Genomic DNA, 18,154 nt, shown 5'->3' on the forward strand with positions numbered 1-18,154 from the left:
AGGAAAACATTCTGAAAAAAAGACGTTCTGGTCGCAAGAACGTGGAATAATTGCGGCACTTGTTTACTCGTCAGGATTAAAAGGACAACAAACATGACGACGTCTTCCCTTCCTGTCCCCGAGGACAGCGACCCCCGGCTCAAACTGACGCTGGGAAACCGAATACGAAACGTGTTTGTCACACAGTTGGAAGACAGCAGGTAGGCATCGCGTCATACAGTGGAAGAAACGTAACTTCTCGAACCCATTCATAAATATGTCGATTGAATGGTTATTGAAAAACTATTTCTCATCAGACACAGAAAAGATGAACATGTCAACTATCTACCTGTTGTGACAGAGGTAAGACAGAATATGCAATGCAATAAAAAATAAGGATGTTATTATATGCTGTCGACCTATAGGACACTTTAGGAAATAGAATATTAACCCTCCTGTTACCTTCAAAGTTACTAACATCTTTTACCCTTTTTGACCACAGCAATTAAAACCTCCAGAAAATGATAAGAATTAATATTGTTTCCCAAGTTTAAGTGTGAGGTACTTTATGTTTGTTTGTTGACTACCTAAATAGCCTTTTAAATAAATAAAAAAGTTGATATTTCTTATATGTTTTACACAGTGAAAAACAGCCTGGGGTCAAATTGACCCCAAAGAACACCGACGCGTACAAGTTGTGTACAGGACAGTGAAAACATATCATCATGTGAATTTTATGTTTTCCCAGTTGTTCCCAATAAATTAGGAAAAGTCATGAAATATGAAGCAAAAAAAATGATATCAATAATTTTTTTAGAGACGCCAAACATTGAATGGGGTCAAATTGACCCCAAAGGTAACAGGAGGGTTAAAAGGAGGTTTTGTGGTGATGACTGTCTTTTTAATAATATTTTGGAACATGGACAGAGTTTGAGTGTTTATTTGGTTAGACTTCCAGCAGAGTCCTCGAGGCCGGAGTGAACACTTTGCTCAAGACCCTGATTCTGAAGAAACAAGCTGAGCTGGACAAGGTGGACCAGCAGCTCACACTCAAACGACAGGAGTTTAAGAGCCGCGCTGAGGCTCTAGCCCGGAGAAGGGCTGAGCTGGAACTAAAACAACAGCAGGTGCTTTAAAACCGCCTGAAACGTGAAGGCATTCATGATTATGCTCTATATCCGCTGACCGGATCATAAAAATACCCTTGGGATTTGTATTTATACCCAGAGTACAGAGAGTTTGAAGAAGTTTGAGAAGTTTGTGGCTGAAAATGAAGTGAAGCGACGCCGAGCGCTGCAGAATTATGAGGCGGCGCTTGAGCTGAACATTTCAAAACAGAGAGAAATAGAAGATCTGACAGATCAGCTGAAACAACTGAGAGCCAGGTGAGAACTTTCAACCAACGCCGTCATGCAACAATCATGCCGTCATATTTAATCGAAGCTTTCCCATATTCTAATTCACAGAAAGCGAGTTTTAAAGGAGAGAACGTCCAAATACAAAATCTATGAAGACTACTTGATGAAAGCAATAGATCATTTCCCGAGCAGTAAGTTGAACACACTTGTATCGGCCTCAGTGAGAAAACTGTTGCACGAATCTGTTCTGCTTATCCTAAAGAAACAATCATAAAGGAATGTCTAATCTAATCTAATCTAATGAGTTATTCCACAATGGCTGTAAAATGGACCAATCTGCACGATGTCTTTCAGTTTACCTTGATAATGGGTCTGAATCTCTGGTTATGCCCATCATTCGGCGCCATGAGACCCTGACCATCACCCACCGGGAGCTGCTGCAGTGCTTGAGGAGTCTGGAGGAGGAGGTGGAGCAGGGCCAGCCACAACTGCTGATCATGAAGCAGGAGCACAGTATTAAAACACTGGTCAGACACACACACACACACTTGAAAATGCCTAAATGAACGCCGTATTAGAGGAGTTCTTATCTGTGTTGCAGATGGCCAATAAAGAACTGTCTGAACTCCAGAGTGAGTTAGAAACCCTGAGAGAGACGAACAAGCAAGCAGAGGTTAACCTGCTGCTGGAGCAAGACCTGTCCAGGCAGAAGGTTTGCTTTCAAGATTATGAGTTGGAAAGGACCCTGAGATAATCTGCAGATTGGAGTTAGGGATAGAAATGTTGTCAAATGTGCCATCGTCCCTCAGGTTGAAGAAGAGGGTCGCTTGCTTATGGCAATCAACAATCTTGCAGAGCAGTGCTATCTCTCAACATATGGACCGTTGGAAAACATGAACACACTGACAATGATGGACATGGTGAAGGTAGGAATAAGAACACATGTGCTTGCTCTATTGTAGTCATTTATCTTCTTTTACTTACTTTTTAACTAACCAAGAGTGTGATTTTAGGAGTGCATCCTGGACAAGGCGGACACGGAGAGGAGAGTGAGGAGGCTGATGGAGTCTGGGTCGGCCATGATGACGAGTCGAACAGCTCCGACAGACAGAAGGGAGAGTAGAACAGTAAAACACAAATTAAAGGTTCAAGTAAAGTCAGTTGAAAGAGTGAGACAATGAGTTGATGTGGAACTAACAACTTAGTTCGTGGCACTTTTAAAGTAATCAGCGGTTTGTTGAGTGTGAAAATATGTGTTTGACTTTGGAAGCTGCAGTTTGAGAAGAAAAAGTACAACATGACAAGTCTGACACCTGAGAACACGACATCCGCGAATGAAGAACCTGGGATTAAAACTCTGTAAAAAGCAAGTAAACATAGATTGTGTGAGGATATGTTTGTCATTATCTATGAGTGGTTTGACTTTCAATTGCTATTATTTTTTGTAACAGCGTCAGTGTTCAAAACTCTTCACAAAAAATGCTGTGGACCCAATCTGACCTTCCTGTGATCAGTACACATCGTGCAGGACCAAATGCTGCAACCATTTACACGTTCTGTTCCACATAGTTCACGTTTAACTTTTTACTCAACATTACCAAACATGTGCAGCAGAGCAAATACCTGAATATGACATGCTCCATGTTGTAAGACACTGGAATACAGGTTTTCATAAAGCCCTGTACCGAAATCACCAAATACGTTGCAATGCTTCTGAGAAACATAGCAAACTATGTCCAGACGAATTTTTATTTTATATGCAATGAAGTAATATCCTGGGGTTTTATTTTTTCAATTATGTCTCATGTTATTGCACTTTTTGTTGTTTTTTTATTATGCAACTTTCACCAAATCCCTTGTATGTGTAACGAACTTGACAATAAATAGTCCTGATTCCGATTGTGCTGCGTATTTACTCACGTATCGTGTACAAGGATACGTGTACTTTACTTGAGTGTTTCCATTCATATGCTTCTACTTCACTTATATTACACTTTGTATTCCACTCCAATACGACAGCCACTTGGCTACTTGTTACGTCACAGATTCCTCACGTTTCAACAGATACTTATGATTTATTATTGTAGGTGATATGAAGTTGTTCAAATCAACTTTTAACTTAATCATGTAAAAAAAAAAAAAAAAAAAGATAATACTCCTATTCTTTACGAAAGTACGATCTTGACTGATTTCTACTTGCAGCAGAGGTTAATTGTGTGTTATCATTTTTAGGCTAACGCAGTTAACACCGACTTTTTATTTCTAAAATAGCTTTTGGGCTTGATAATGTTTTCGCTTGCAATGAATCCCCAATACGGAGGCGTTAAAAGAAACACGGTACTGTCCCTTTAACAGGAGCACGTGGTGTCTGCAAACATCCGGTTTCCAGAAAATGGAAATAAGATTGCAACAATGTTTTGACGCACAGCTTTGACGCACATATTATTGCTCAACTGTAATTACGTTTGTTCTTAAATTGTTTTTCACATTAATGAAATCCGGAAGGTGCGGGTAGTCGAGCCCTGAAACGGCCGGTTGGTCTCAAAACAGTAAAGCCGTTTGTTTCCCGACAGATGGAGGCAGGCAGCCTCGTCTCATGCCGAGAGGACATCTCTTCGCTGTTTCCTGAGCAAACGCCGGGTGCCAAATACAAAGTAGGACATTGCGTTTTGGGGTGGGCTGCACAGGCGGAGGCGAGTGGCCGGTCGCCCCGTTGAACGGCTTCAAACTGCCGGTCGCATAATAATCACACCTATTGTCCTTTGTTAGGATCTAAGCGGTCAGTTTTCCACCTTCAGACAAGTGCGGGGCGATGGGAACTGCTTCTACAGAGCGCTCTGCTTTGCACACTTGGAGTCAGTCCTGCACAATGCCCGGGCTCTGCAGAGGTCAGTTGTCTTTACTGCCATTCCTCAAGTTCACTGAAGTCACCTGAAGTTTAAGCTGCTCGTATCTTTACTGGTTTGACTTTCAGATTTAAGGAGAAAATTGTTCAGACCTATGAAGACTTGTCTTCAGCGGGATTTGACGAGAAGTCCTTCAAGCACCACCTGAACACAGTAAATAACGCACTTGTCTCTTGCGGTCAGATTTTATTGACTTGCCATGAAGTTGTAGACCAGTGCAGCCGTGGTTCTGTAAAGCCTGGAACAGACATGAGCAGCAACAAGGGTCATTTATTATTGTCCTTCAGAAATTATAACAGCACTTATGCAGTGATTACTAGTTTGAGCCTTTATATAACAATGCTCCCACAAAAGTGGTGTTTGTAATAATACACATAAGAGGCACATACAGAGTGCAAAATAGATAGTTATAATCATTTGGATATGAGGTTTTTATGGTGGCTTCAATCTCATAACAATTTTATTCACAAGCTATCCTCTGGATAGGAAGTCACGGTTCTGATATTTCATTACCTATGGAGGGTCTCTGTTATACAGGTAATGAGTAATCTGGTCAAAGTATTTCAAGTTGAAACCAGCTGGACACCTATAAGTCTTTGGGCACTCATCCATCAGTTTCTCATTTTAACTGCTCACGGATCTGCTTTAAAAAAAAATATGCAGGGAATTAAAATAAAAGTATTCAAGGCACACTTGTAGAACTAGTTTAAACCCATGTGTGCTGACACCTCGTTCTCCGTCAGGTTGTTAACGTAGTGGAGCAGTGCCAGGCCGACGAGCATGAAGACACGCTGGTCAGGCTCTTCAACGAGCAGATGACGTCCGACAGCGTGGTGCAGTATCTCCGGCTGCTCACTTCGGCACACCTGCAAAACCAGGCGGACTTCTTCTGCAATTTTGTGGAGGCGCCTAATCTTCTCGTCTACTGTCACCAAGTTTGTAACTAAGTGCTGCTGCAAAAAAACTGTTGCGGAAATATAAGTCGGGGTTTGCTAATGTCTTTGCTCTCTTCATTCAGGAAGTGGAGACCATGGCGATGGAGTGCGATCACGTGGACATCTTGGCTCTGTCGCAGGCCCTGGATATCTGCATCCACATCGTCTCCATGGAGGGCGACGAGCAGCTGTTGGCCCACCACGTCATTCCAGAAGGTGCTGAACCCTCCCTGCACCTCCTCTACCAAACGTCACATTATAACATTCTCTACCCGCGGCCTCAACACTGACCAGAGGCACGCGAGGACTCGGCTCAGGAACATTTACTTTGGTGGAATAAAAATCCCAACTGGGCGTTAAGACACTGGTGAAGACAGATTTTTATAAAAGGCTTGCAGTGAACAGCGACTCGACATTTGGAAATACATTTTCTTTGCACATTGTGCGATAAGTATTTCAATTAATTTATGTAAAACATTTGCATAAATGAACAATTCCCTACACCATGTTGGAGATGGCCTCTCTAAATACACATTCCATTCACACGTCATTGCGGCTGCTCTTTTTTCTGCTGTTGTGCAACACCTCTCTTTAACTTCTGTTTCTTCTCCTGCATTGAAACCCTGGTGAGGGCGTTTCCACTCCCGGCTTGCGGCATGTGAGGCAGGGACAGCTTTCCCATTTGAGTGGGGTACTTGTTGTAAAACACATTCTTGAACACCGGCTGGGAGATCAGATGCTTCAAATGATTTTTCATCCCCTTCACCGCCCTCTGCTGCTCTCTGTCATCGTTTTCGTCCTTCGCCCCGCCTGTGGACATAGATGGTATATTCAGTTGTCTGTATTTTAACATTTTTTAAATAAAGGGAACCTGGTGCAGAACATGTTGCGTAATGTTGGCCTCACCAATTAAAAGATCATCGTCCAGGTCCAGGTCCAGGGCCTCGGCTGCTTTTCTGAACCAGGAGTTGTGCTGCTTCTCCTTGCCGTTGTGGAACTCAATCTTCTCTATCTGTCTGGCCAAGTTCACCCGCTCCTGTGGAGAAACACATTCAACAATAAAGAATCAAATGTGATCTCTTGAATGTCACGTAAAGGCTGGACCGAATTGTGGATCTCACCTTGATGGCTTCCATGCATTTGATCTCAATGGGGAACATGGGAAGCTCCTCGTCCTTCCCAAGAGCCTTGTAGATCTTTTTGAAGTTCATCATGTCGTCTGGGCCAATTAGCAGCAAACTCAGACCCTCTTTGGTCGCTCGCGCTGTTCTGCCACTCCGATGGACGTAGGTCTCAGAGGTCCTGGGAACCTGATGTTCACAGGAGGACATGATTCAGTCACACTGAGGCTCTCTTGCGGCATCCAACATGCTGCAGTAGAACGTCGATAGAAAATAGGTCAGTTAACAGAGCAAAGCAGCTGTATTATTTGAAATCAAACATAACATTGCTGCTACATGGCTCAGTATAACATGGTGATGAGTGTTACAGTTAATACGTACCATTGTTTATACAGAACAATACTCATGTATGCTGTGCACAAAGCTTACCTGGTAGTGAATGACATGCTCAACGTTTGGGATATCCAGTCCCCGAGCGGCCACATCCGTCGTCAGCAGAACACAACTGAGGAGGACATTTGTATACCGTGTCAAATGTCAATTCAGGAAGCAATGAGTGGATTACACGCCATGGGATGTGACACGGAAGCTGAATAATAAGATCTTTTTCGTAACTACTTAAGTGTCACCTTTAAGACTAGGGAAAACCAACTTTATCTCAGTTACCAATGACTTCTTAGCTCAAAATAAGTAATCTCTATTCGTTTAAATCTATTGTTTTTTATTTCTTATTTTGACCAAGGGAGACCTTGTTAACATGACAGCAACACACAAAGTGCACTCGAGTTGTTTCTCCACCTTGAGTGTAAACTGCAGAGCTTATTCTGTAAATATGCATTATGATCAAACTCAACGATGGAACAAGTCAGGAGAACATAATCCAGGACCTGTTCATGCATACCAGAAGAACCCTGAAGACCGGAGTTGCAGTTCAGACTTTTTTTCCCATTTCATGATAGAAACACACCGACTAACCCGAGGCAAACAGTCAGACTGCTCGTGCAAGTGTAAACCTCACCTCTCCCTCTCAGCAAACCGTTCCAGGTTCTTGAAGCGTTGCTTCTGGTGCATGTTGGCATGAAGGGGCAGCGGAGTCCGGTCCATGATAACCAGCAGAGAGTTCAGTCTCTTGATACAGTCTATGCTGTTGGCAAATACCATGGTGCGGCCGGGATACTGGAGCAGAAAGTAATACAGGTAGAAGTCCTTCTCTTCCTTCTGACAAAGGATTCGGGTCTCAGTCAGGGTCTCCACAGTTGCCTCCTTCCTGGTCAGGTCAATGATTTTGGGTTTGGACCTGATCCCCACTTTCTCCATGAGAACTTCCAGCTTGCCCCTCTGGTCCAGATGCTTCCTCTTCTTCTTCTGCAGAAGGCGGGTGGGCAGGCTGCGATCCATGGTCAGTGTGGCCGAGAACACGAACGTCTGCCTCTTGGGATTGAATTGAACGGTGTTCAGCATCTCCAGCAGACTCCCCAGCTCCGCAAAGTGGCCTCTCTCCACCATGCGATCGGCTTCATCGATGACCAGGCACCTGTAGAACAACACAACAAAGGAAAGTCAAAGGGTAGCATGAAAAACAAACAGATTATCTCTGTGAAGGATCAGCATCAGATACATATTCATCACACAGACTATTCCTGATGTTGATCCAGCTTCCTGTTGGAAAGTCAAGTTCAAGAAAAATAACGTCTGCCTTCAACACACGTTGTTCTGCTGCCTCTGGCTTTTTGTTTGCAAATGATTGAACATGGACCCCTTCAACAATTCACAATAATGTGCATGCCGTCAATGGCAGGTCTCTTTGATCTATTTAGCCTTCTATTGCTGATGTGGTAGTTACGGCCCATAAATTCATTACAGAGCATTTTACACCCTTTATATTACATCCTAGACTGTGCCCTGCATTTGGAAATTAACTTAATGTTGTCTCTCCTTTCCAGCCTATAAAAATCAAAGCACACTCCATATTTATATTTATTTTTCAGTGTAAATGTAAACAGGATATTACCGTGTAAATAACATTCAATCTACCTTCAGGAACACAAACCTAATCAAAATCTGATAAATAAATAAGGAAGTAGGGCTCGATGATAATTCAGTGCTCCAGTTTATTAGCTCTCAATGGCATTGTATTGTTTTTGGACTTGTTTTTATGTTGATGTTCTGTTTTAATGTTGTCTATCTTTTATGCTTTTATCTTTTATTCTGTATTATTTTATTGTTCGGTGACCTTGGGTGACTTGAAAGGCGCCTCCAAATGAAATGAAATGTATTATTATTTCACAACTACTTGTAATAAATATATACATAGCTAATATTTTATTATTGACTCAAAGTATATTGATATAAAAAACTATATGTTTTACTGAAATACATCAAGCTTGAGGAAAAGACTTACTTGAGCCGTCTTAAATTCAGCAGATGTGGATGCTTCTCCTGGATCAAGTCCCACAGACGTCCTGGAGTGGCAATCACAATTTCTGGTCTTCGTTTCAGCATCCTCCGTTGTTTCTCTTGTGCCATGCCACCCACCACTATTACTGTTTTGATGTCTACACAAAAGTAACAGAGTATTACTGACATTCATAATTGCGTTCAATTTACCAAAACAAAAACATGGTAGTCTTAAAACTTGAATGACTTGCCTGTAAATTTTGTGATAGCATCAAGATGGTGCTTGACCTGAACAGCCAGCTCCCTGGTGGGTGTGAGCACCAGTCCAAGTAGAGGCTGAATGCGACCGCCAGCAGGGTCTTCTTCTTCTGCTTCAGCGGTGGGGTCAAAGTCAAACTCGACATTATCGATTACTTTAACACATCCAAGCCTCTCATCATCATCACCATCATCATCATCTTTTTCTTCGCTGTCATGTTCATCTGCGTCACTCCGATCCTGATCCTGCTCTGCGACGCTTTCAACCTCTTCTCCCTCGTCGTCCATGTTGTCCTCCATGTCTTCTTCTAGTGGGGACTGATCTACATCTGGTAAATACAAACTCTCCACCTCTGTGGTCGATTCAGTGTTGTCATCAACTGGCTTTTCTGAACCGTTCTTCCACTCCATGATGGCGTGGATCATGGGAATACCAAAAGCCAGTGTCTTGCCACTTCCTGTAATGACAATGTTCACATTAGTTTCACGTATGGAAGACATACTGCGATGGGTCAAATACAGAGATATATTGTATCTTACCGGTCTCGGCCGCCCCGAGTATATCCATACGATCCCTGATGGCCGGAGGCAAAGCCAGGGCTTGTATCGGACTCGGTGAGCTAAATCCAAGACTGCTCAGTGCCCTTAGCACTGGAGAGGGGACAAACAAGTCCTTCCAGGCACTTACATCAGCATGTTTGTCGTCAGAGCCAGACATTCCTGCATTCGTCCAATTCTTTATCTGCTTTTTGTTTTTGGGATGCTTTGTAGCTTTATCTTGAGTGGGTTTTTCTTTTTCCAGAGATTGAACTTCTGATGTAGACTCCTGGTTGGGCTGCGCCTCTAAGATGTTATCATTTTTTATGCGCGGCTTACGTTTCTTTTGCTTCTTTTTCTTACTCTTCTTTGTGGGTTTTAATTGAACAGCAGGTTCTGAACTAATTGCTCTATCTTTAGAGGCATCTTCTGGGATATCTTCTATTTTCTCCTCAGCTGGAGCTACATCCTTCTGTATCGCTTCTTCAGTCGCGTTATCTGCTGCGTCAGATTCCTGTGCAGCTAGTTTCTTATTTTTCTTCTTCCTTTTGGCTCTCTTCTTGGCTGGTTCAGCTGTTTTCTCTCCTATGTTCTCCACATCTACCTTCTCTCCAGCCTCCTCTGCCTCACTGGCCTTTCTCTTCTTCGTTTTATTCTGCTTCTTCATCATCTTCTTCTTCTCCATTGTTGCTTTCTTTTCTCGATCCTTCTGTATCGCTTCTTCAGTCGCATTATCTGCTGGGTCAGATTCCTGTGCAGCTAGTTTCTTATTTTTCTTCTTCCTTTTGGCTCTCTTCTTGGCTGGTTCAGCTGTTTTCTCTCCTATGTTCTCCACATCTACCTTCTCTCCAGTCTCCTCTGCCTCACTGGCCTTTCTCTTCTTCGTTTTATTCTGCTTCTTCATCATCTTCTTCTTCTCCATTGTTGCTTTCTTTTCTGCAATAGCTGCAGCCTTTTCAGCGTCTACAAACCGATAATCTGTCAGCTCTTCAAAACACACCAGACCCTCCATTCCCTCCTCGGAGAAGACACTGGGATCGACCTCTATAGCTTTCCAATTGCCTTTCATGTGGATGCTCCGTTTGGCTGGTCTCATCGGCCCGGAGGACATACGCGTGTTTCTGGGTTTCATCTTCATGATCTTCATGTTCGTTCAAATATATACCGAGTCAAGCCAATACGTTGAATTGCCTCCCTCAACCGGAGCTGTTAAAAGCGTGGCGTTATGTGTGAAGTTAGCCGGCAGCTAACGCTAACTAAGTTCCGACGCACTCTCGCCAACTAATATAGAAAACGCCCGTAAAAATGTCAGACCCAATCGGCGTGGTAAATAATAAACAAGAATGAAGTTACTATAAGTTAAAAAAATAACAAAAATATTACTACCTTGACTGGCTTTAGTTCTTTTTATGTCAACATATCGTTACAGACCACGCATGAAACGAGGGCGCCGCCATGACAGTGTTGATCACGTGGTTTGAAAAAACTTTATTAGTCCAACAACGGTTACAGAGGTCTATGGAAGCCCGTTTCTGCCACTGTGAGAACAACAATTAAGGGGCTTCCATAGCAGCCTGATTTCTCTACTGTGATCATATTCATATAATCAGTTATCGATGCATTTCAGAGAAACTAATACTTTAAGACTTTTCTCATCTCACTAAACTCCGTGTTTGAGCTGACATTTCTAATTTAGATTGGATGTGTGACTTCATTTTTAGAAGACACTTTTAATAAATGTTTTGTACATTGTAAGTAATGACAAAATTATCATTTAAACCATCTATTAATTTTTAACACTTCCATAATGCCAGTGAAAAATCTGTTGCTGGTGAGCCATCACATAATTTGCACCCTGTGTGCATGTATAATGTTATTAAAAGGCCATGTTTCTCATGTTCTAATAAGCCATCAGAAAAAGTTAAGTTATCCGTATAAATTTATAAATGTAAATAAATCATTGACAAGGTTTTTTTTACAATAATCCATCAAGTCTTCCGTTTTTAAATTTTAATACATATGTAAAGGTTTATTTCCAGATGTAAAGAGACGACAAGCCAAGGTGTCCTTGTGCTCACATCTCCACTGCTCAATTAGTTTGTGTGTTGCACACATCTTTATCCGAGAGCTGAAATGATTTGATTAAATCCAAAAGAAAGGCACTTGTTGCTATTTTTATTATTATAAGGATTACATTAGACAGGCTTATAGAACAAAACAGCACACACTTTCTAAATTTAAGATGAAAAGATGCATCAAAACAGCCATTTAAAAGCTTTAATAAACACAATGTCATATGCTCAAACAACCCATGACTGCTAGTTTTTGGAGGGGTCAATCACCCTGCCCATGAACAGCAGACAGTTTGTGGCTTCGTGGTAGATGAAGAAGAAAAACGGCCTGTTGACAGTGAAGGTCCTGGGTAAGGAATATGGAGTAATGCCAATTGCTGTGGCCGCGGCTGCAGTGGTTCCTATCTCGTCCACCTCGATCACAGCCTTGTGCAGCACCTGTGATTTTGCAGTAGATATTTAAACATAATTAAACATCGGCGGAGGGTGGAACATGCACGCATGCGGTTACATTATGGTGATATGGAAAACTAACCTCTGACACTTTGAGGCCTACTTTCTTAGTCAGCTTTGTCAAATTGGCTGAATTACTGAAGATACTGATCATGCCCATATCTGGAAGAATATTTTGCAGGGAATACGACTCTTCCATCTTGAATTTTGGCATGTGGACTTCCAGTTTGCTGAGAACACAAAGATGACTCACTTGTTATCTGATGCTGTAGGTATTTTATATTATGTTTATTAGGTCTGTATTCACATTTGTTGAAGTGCTTTCTCTTTTGAAAATGTCACAAAGGGCGTATTAGCTCAAATACAACAGAATACAGATGGTAGTAGAAACACTATAGAAGCTCTTCAGGTCGTTGTAAAACATTTTGCACATACATACTTTCGATGCACTTACGTTTTCTGCAGCTTTTGGATCCAGCTGAGGAACCTCTGAGACGTGATCCCATCATCGACGACAGTGTAGTCTACGCCTGCGTTTGGTAGCAGGATAAGCATGGAAACACCTTCCTGATACGGTAGCTTCAACACTTTAGCACCAAGCTGGATATCTTTCATAGAGTAGAACTTATCCTCTAAAAACATCATCGGCACTTGCACAATATTATAGTTGTCAATGTAGAACGGTGCATTTCGAGTAAAATTGGGGTTGAAAGGCTTCTGCCAGGATCCTGTGGAGGAAATGATACTTTGAGTTTAATGGTGAAACTAAAAGGTCAAACAAAGCCCATAACGACCTTACCGTACACGAGTGATTCAGCTTACCCTGGAAGAAAATGGTGTCGATTAACATGAGATAAGTCGCTGCATCCAGGGTGGAAATCATCTCGGGCACTTTGCCCCGAGTCTTGTTGTTGATAAACTCATTGATGAAGCTGATACTCCCTTTTGTGTCCGCAAAGTCAACACTTTTGAGGTCAGCATAAAAAAATGTCTTCAGTTGATCTTTCAATACGTTCTCTATCTCAAACTGCTGGCGCATAAAGAGGGCCATGCCTTGGTCCAGAGATTCATCCTGTGTGATGTTCTCATGAAGGCGTTGGAAGAGTGTTGGGATAAGCTCTGGCTGGTCAGCCTGCTCCAGCTTCTCCAGGTTGAGTCCCTTCAGTATTTCCTTGTACGTGTCACCATCGGAAGCCATTAAAAGAGCCGCAAAGCTGGTGGAGATGCTCAGAGGTGAGAAAAATATATTCTCGTCGTGATAGTTGGATATTTTTTTGTATAGGTTCATGGCAAAGTCCATATTCTGAAAGGAAAGATCTGCGATGGTAGCGCTTTGAAGGTGCGCTTGGCGGACAGGAGCGAGGAAGCCCAAGCAGCTTAAAATTAGCATAAATCCCATCGTCATTTTGTGGACCATCATATTTTGAGGTTTCCGTTGCACAACCTGAAACACGCAGATATGTAGACGTCAAAAGGTAATTTGGAAAGGAACATTTAACAATGACCCGAGAACTAACACTGCATCTGCTCAAAATTATCAGAGGGCATTGATCCCCATAAATAACTTTTTCCCCATTTCCATTACCACCAAAAGCACTTAAATTAATCCATTTTTGAAATGCAATAGATTGTTCTGACTATTTTTCTTCACGATTGATGATCATACATACCATTCAGCTAGTGGGAGATTACTTCTGAAAGCTCCATCTATTATTTGGGGAAACAAAGTTCAAGTGTGCTCTGAGCGTTACATATTAACCTAACATATGACACACCGCCTGTTGTGTCGTCCCAAATCAAGTCAGTTGTTTTTGGAACGTTCAAGGTCTCTTTTCCAGGAGATGACACAAGAACTGTCAATAGTTGCATATTAACATTGAGGTACAAAAACAGACATGAGAAACTTTAGGAGGAGTGAATGTCACTTTAATCCTGGAACAATAACTCATACTTGAAATGAAAGAATGAGCTATGATAACATGGAATATAAGAAAAAGGATGATTAGTGAAAATAATGCAACGATAAAAACCCAACAACCAACATTGTATATTCTCTTGCAAGTGCATTTTAAAGAGACAAAGTCCAACAGATTCAAAGAAAATGAAGACGAGAATGAAATTTTCTTGACGCAAACCTTCGCACGACGGATATCATGCTGAAAAGTCGTTGATTCCAGAAAACCAAACTGTAAACAAACTCAACCGTTTTAATGCTGTAATGCAGCCTGTTTGTCAACAGTGTGTCTTGCAACATATTTTTTTAAAATAAAATTATGAATAAAGAGAAAGAAACTCTTAAAAGTGATGTTTTGTTCCATCTTATATTCATGCCGACTATTTGACTGTCATTTTGGAAGGTCATCAGCTTCAAGCCAAGGCAACCACGGCAACCACAGCACAACTCATTGCTCAAAGTGTTTATGGAATATGGGATCAGTCAAATCAGTGCAATGAAAACAAATATTTCAGGGTAAAACTATTGACTGTTTGTGGATGTAAGAGAAGAGAGAATGATTATTTTAACAACTTTTCTTTATAATAAATTCCTTATACACTTCAAGACAAATACTGGTGAGAGAAACAGATCAACACTCTGGTTGGTCATGCCAGACTCTTTTTGGTTTTAAGTGATGACACTGAGCTTGATAAAACAACTATTATCCATCAGCTGCAGTTTCATGCTGTTTACAGATGGAACATTTGCATCAGTCAAAAGCATCTTAGATTCAACCAATAGTTCTATAGAATTATTTTATTCAGCGTCCATCACAATAGTGTGTGTGTTAATAATTGTTTGTGAGATGTGAAATCTTACATTTCCTTATGCCTACAAATACACTTAAGGTGATCACAAAGCCACAACATCAACAATATGTTGCTGTCTAAATACCTTGGAAGTTCACTCATTGACATCTGCAAGTAACATGGAGTCAGGATTTAATGACCCACATCTTTTAGTGCTGCTGGCTAAAAGATATTCACTACAAGCAATTACTTCAAAACTGCACTAGTGTTCTGTTGGGGCGTGTGTTGGGATCGTATGTCCAACACACGCAAGTCCAAAGGAAAGGTAAGGGGCTCTGTCATCATCCATCAATCTTCCATCTGTGGTCAACATTGGTCTCTTATGGCTGTCACAGAACAATCATCTCTGTATGTTTTCACCCCAAACAAGTAAACACACCCTTTGTATGCTGAAGATTGCTTTCCGTCTCTTGCAGAGAAAAAAAGAGAGAATAAAAAAGTGTACAATAGAAATAGAAGGCGACATGGTACAAAGGCAATTGCAAACTTGGATTAACTGCATCATGAGTTCTGTGGTCACCCTTTTCCCTGCGTCAGTGTCTCACCGAGTTAGATTGGACTAACTGATGCCTTTTCTTTGTCGTTGTTCTCTTCTCTATAAGCGGTCAGCGAACTAATCAGGGGAAACATGTCAGCCTTCTGACTGTCCTTATGTTCGCATGTGCAAAAGGTTAGAGGAAGGAGCAAAGCTACCCCGGTATTGGGTTTCCAATCCTGGCAGGTGGTAAACAACATGGGCAAACCTTGCACGCCTTCACTGGCTGGGCTTTTGTTGTTGGTCCTCTACAGAGCCAGTGTTTACTGATCCTTAAAGAGGAGAGGATTTTTGATCAAATTCATAAATAATGTGCACTGTGTAGTATAATAAGTACTTACCTGAGCCGTCTGATGACTTTGTGTCTGGTTGAGGAATGTTCGGCCGAGCTTGTTGCTGCTGCCTGAGACGTCAACAGTGAGAAGTTGCATCAGAATTCATGCATTCATTTTCCGTTCACTCAAAGGTATTGACGCAGTATCAGGAATATTTCAGTAAATTATATCTATAAATGAATTACAACAACAAATATTATTGCCGAATAAAATAACTGCAATAATCTACACAGCTGGTTTAATCTACCGATCAAAATAGGCTTGTCTTCTCTTCCGCAGTTCCTCGGCTGTGAGAGCCTCATTGTGGCCAGCTCTGTGTCCTCCTGCAGAACTCCCCCCTGCCTGGCTCCCTGGCTTCACATTTCCCATTTCAGACTCTGAGGACTTGTTGCTCATCACTGCACCTAAAATAATAATAATATATTTTTTGAAAATGTTTACATTCAGCAATTCATCTGGACACATAAACAATATCATATATTAAAACCTTTGGCCAACTCATAATTTACCTTGCATGCTAAGCTGTATGGCCCTACGAAGATCAGCTTCTTCATCTTCCACATCTATGTCCTGTCTGCTGATTGCCAGAGCTTTCTTCAGCTCTTCATCTTCATCAACGACCTCATCCTCCACACCAAAGACCATCTCTGTCTGGGTCAGAGCTGCTGACATACTGCTCACAGTACACGAGTTAAGAGTTACCACAAGTAAATAGAAAAAGGTTATTTTGAGCAACGTAAAAAATAAGACACTTCTCCATAATGTACTGTTGAGACATTACATGTTTACATACCCTGCACTTGTCTGGGCTTCATCCTCTCCAATAAGCCTTGGTCGCTGCTGCTGCTGCACCCTCATGATCCCAAGAATCTGCTGTGCGTCACACTCTGGGAGGTTTCCTCGGATTACAAATATGGAATAACCTGCACAAAGTCAACTTTAGACTGGTCACTGCTTTGCAACATCTAAATGTTGTACCACACAAGTACATCTTACAATACCTTCTTGTTGTAACTGTGCAAGGAAAAGTGCTAGATAGGTGTCTGATATCAACTCTGGGCCAGTCAACAGTGAATTCAGATTAAACCACTGCAATGACAATAAAAGTACTTTTTTGTAATTTAAAGTTGTGTTAACCTGGTTTATTGTTTGTTTACAAGTGCCTCATACCTGTTGTCCAAGTTTCCGTATTGTAAACCAGTGCTCCTTGTAGTTGCAAATAAAAGCGTTCTCATTTCTGAAACATGAAAGAAGGAACAGCTGTCACCTTGCACTTAAACTGTAAAGCTGTTCTGGGATTACAGGTCAAAATATTACACAGTAAACTCTTGAAATCTTTACATTGGATTAATCATCAGGCTCTGGTACTCCCGGCTATTGAAGAGGATTAACTCCAAACCCCACACTCTCAGGGCATTGCTAATTACCTAGAAGAATCGGACGACAGAAAAGGGAATTTACATCACCAACTTATAATGGCTATTCAACTGTTATTAACAAGAATAAAAAGAGAATATCTCACTTGAATTGAAAAGAACCCGCTGTCATCCATGTTCCCAGATGGTTGCTAGAACATAAAGTGAGAAACGGTTTGAATACATAGAACATGTGTAAATAGGATGCTGAACTCGCGTTCCCTTCTCTGTCTCCTCACCTGTAAGAAGGTCCTATACTCCTCGCTGGCCATACCCCCTTCAGCCATCCTCATTCTTTCCTCTTCATCAAGCTGATGCGCAATGGAGGAGAGATCCACAGGAGTGAAATACTCACCCTGCAGGAGGTTGTTGAGACAGTGTTGGGCGCAAAGAGAGCCCTCTTGCTGAAAAATAAAGGTTTAGATATCGATAAGACACAACAGCAAATTACAATGCTAACATGACAGCACAATTAAATAGTTTTCTTCACAAATTAATCCATTTCATAAACATGGAACGAGCGAACATAAAGGCTAAGCTGACGGATTTCTGTCTGTCCTCACGGTCAGGTATACACTGGTAGAGCTACACACAGCTAGCAAACAGCACAATTAATAACGTTTCTTATTTATAAAGACAGAGTAACTCGTTCGTTTTCTTACGTGACAAAAAAATAACATAGCTGCAGCTGTTGGAAAGATTTCTGCGTTGTTACCACGAGATAAAATGAAACTTTTCATAATCTCTGACTTGCAGGTGCAGTTAGCATTTGAGCTGTCTGGACAACAATACTGACAAACAACACCACAGATCTGTCAACACCGGCCGGATGGCGCCGGGAAACGAGTCGCCGCTGGAAGAGCCAACGCTTTCCGAAAAAAGCACGACGAATAACTTGGGGCTTCATGTTTTAATTTGAACGTTCTAACTTACTTTCTCATGAAATATGGAATCCATATTGAGCTTTCTGTCAAACACTGAACTCTGACCTCCAGCCCCGCTCCAGTCATCACCATGGTAAGAAGGGACGATCTCGAGCAGCGCCCTC

General features: G+C 41.7%; 5 protein-coding genes across 7 annotated transcripts; 2 read left to right on the plus strand and 3 right to left on the minus strand.

The window, feature by feature from the left end:
- The first annotated feature begins 21 nt into the window (after nt 1-21).
- Nucleotides 22-3,147, plus strand: si:ch1073-416d2.4 (coiled-coil domain-containing protein 42 like-2). Its single transcript, XM_056426013.1, has 9 exons — nt 22-200; nt 297-342; nt 930-1,106; nt 1,207-1,364; nt 1,446-1,528; nt 1,692-1,864; nt 1,939-2,049; nt 2,147-2,263; nt 2,351-3,147. Exons 1-9 carry the CDS (start codon nt 94-96, stop codon nt 2,516-2,518), a joined length of 1,140 nt encoding a protein of 379 aa, XP_056281988.1. The 5' UTR covers nt 22-93; the 3' UTR covers nt 2,519-3,147.
- Nucleotides 3,148-3,727: 580 nt separating this feature from the next.
- LOC130201219 (ubiquitin thioesterase OTUB2-like) lies at nt 3,728-5,545 on the plus strand. The gene is made up of 6 exons (XM_056426016.1): nt 3,728-3,792; nt 3,911-3,991; nt 4,107-4,225; nt 4,312-4,396; nt 4,987-5,178; nt 5,262-5,545. Exons 2-6 carry the CDS (start codon nt 3,911-3,913, stop codon nt 5,466-5,468), a joined length of 684 nt encoding a protein of 227 aa, XP_056281991.1. The 5' UTR covers nt 3,728-3,792; the 3' UTR covers nt 5,469-5,545.
- On the minus strand, nt 5,529-10,938 carry ddx24 (DEAD (Asp-Glu-Ala-Asp) box helicase 24). The gene is made up of 8 exons (XM_056426009.1): nt 9,495-10,938; nt 8,948-9,412; nt 8,701-8,854; nt 7,318-7,833; nt 6,729-6,804; nt 6,300-6,488; nt 6,085-6,214; nt 5,529-5,988 (listed from the first exon to the last, which is right to left on the minus strand). Exons 1-8 carry the CDS (start codon nt 10,636-10,638, stop codon nt 5,726-5,728), a joined length of 2,937 nt encoding a protein of 978 aa, XP_056281984.1. The 5' UTR covers nt 10,639-10,938; the 3' UTR covers nt 5,529-5,725.
- A 707-nt stretch (nt 10,939-11,645) lies between these two features.
- serpina10b (serpin peptidase inhibitor, clade A (alpha-1 antiproteinase, antitrypsin), member 10b) lies at nt 11,646-13,820 on the minus strand. 2 transcript variants are annotated; one of them, XM_056426010.1, is made up of 5 exons: nt 13,687-13,820; nt 12,839-13,460; nt 12,471-12,744; nt 12,099-12,246; nt 11,646-12,001 (listed from the first exon to the last, which is right to left on the minus strand). In XM_056426010.1, exons 1-5 carry the CDS (start codon nt 13,687-13,689, stop codon nt 11,810-11,812), a joined length of 1,239 nt encoding a protein of 412 aa, XP_056281985.1. In that variant the 5' UTR covers nt 13,690-13,820; the 3' UTR covers nt 11,646-11,809. The 2 variants fall into 2 exon arrangements, with proteins under 2 accessions (XP_056281985.1, XP_056281986.1); XM_056426011.1 differs by lacking the exon at nt 13,687-13,820 and having other exon boundaries at nt 12,839-13,642.
- Nucleotides 13,821-13,920: 100 nt separating this feature from the next.
- Nucleotides 13,921-18,089, minus strand: atxn3 (ataxin 3). 2 transcript variants are annotated; one of them, XM_056426015.1, is made up of 11 exons: nt 18,040-18,089; nt 17,346-17,510; nt 17,214-17,258; nt 17,033-17,118; nt 16,862-16,928; nt 16,693-16,780; nt 16,485-16,614; nt 16,201-16,364; nt 15,939-16,095; nt 15,698-15,759; nt 13,921-15,628 (listed from the first exon to the last, which is right to left on the minus strand). In XM_056426015.1, the coding sequence occupies exons 1-11, from the start codon at nt 18,061-18,063 to the stop codon at nt 15,576-15,578; spliced, it is 1,041 nt and encodes a 346-aa protein (XP_056281990.1). In that variant the 5' UTR covers nt 18,064-18,089; the 3' UTR covers nt 13,921-15,575. The 2 variants fall into 2 exon arrangements, with proteins under 2 accessions (XP_056281990.1, XP_056281989.1); XM_056426014.1 differs by having other exon boundaries at nt 13,921-15,759.
- Between the last annotated feature and the right edge of the window lie 65 nt (nt 18,090-18,154).

The sequence above is a fragment of the Pseudoliparis swirei genome, chromosome 11, assembly GCF_029220125.1.
Source record: "Pseudoliparis swirei isolate HS2019 ecotype Mariana Trench chromosome 11, NWPU_hadal_v1, whole genome shotgun sequence".
Taxonomy (NCBI): domain Eukaryota; kingdom Metazoa; phylum Chordata; class Actinopteri; order Perciformes; family Liparidae; genus Pseudoliparis; species Pseudoliparis swirei.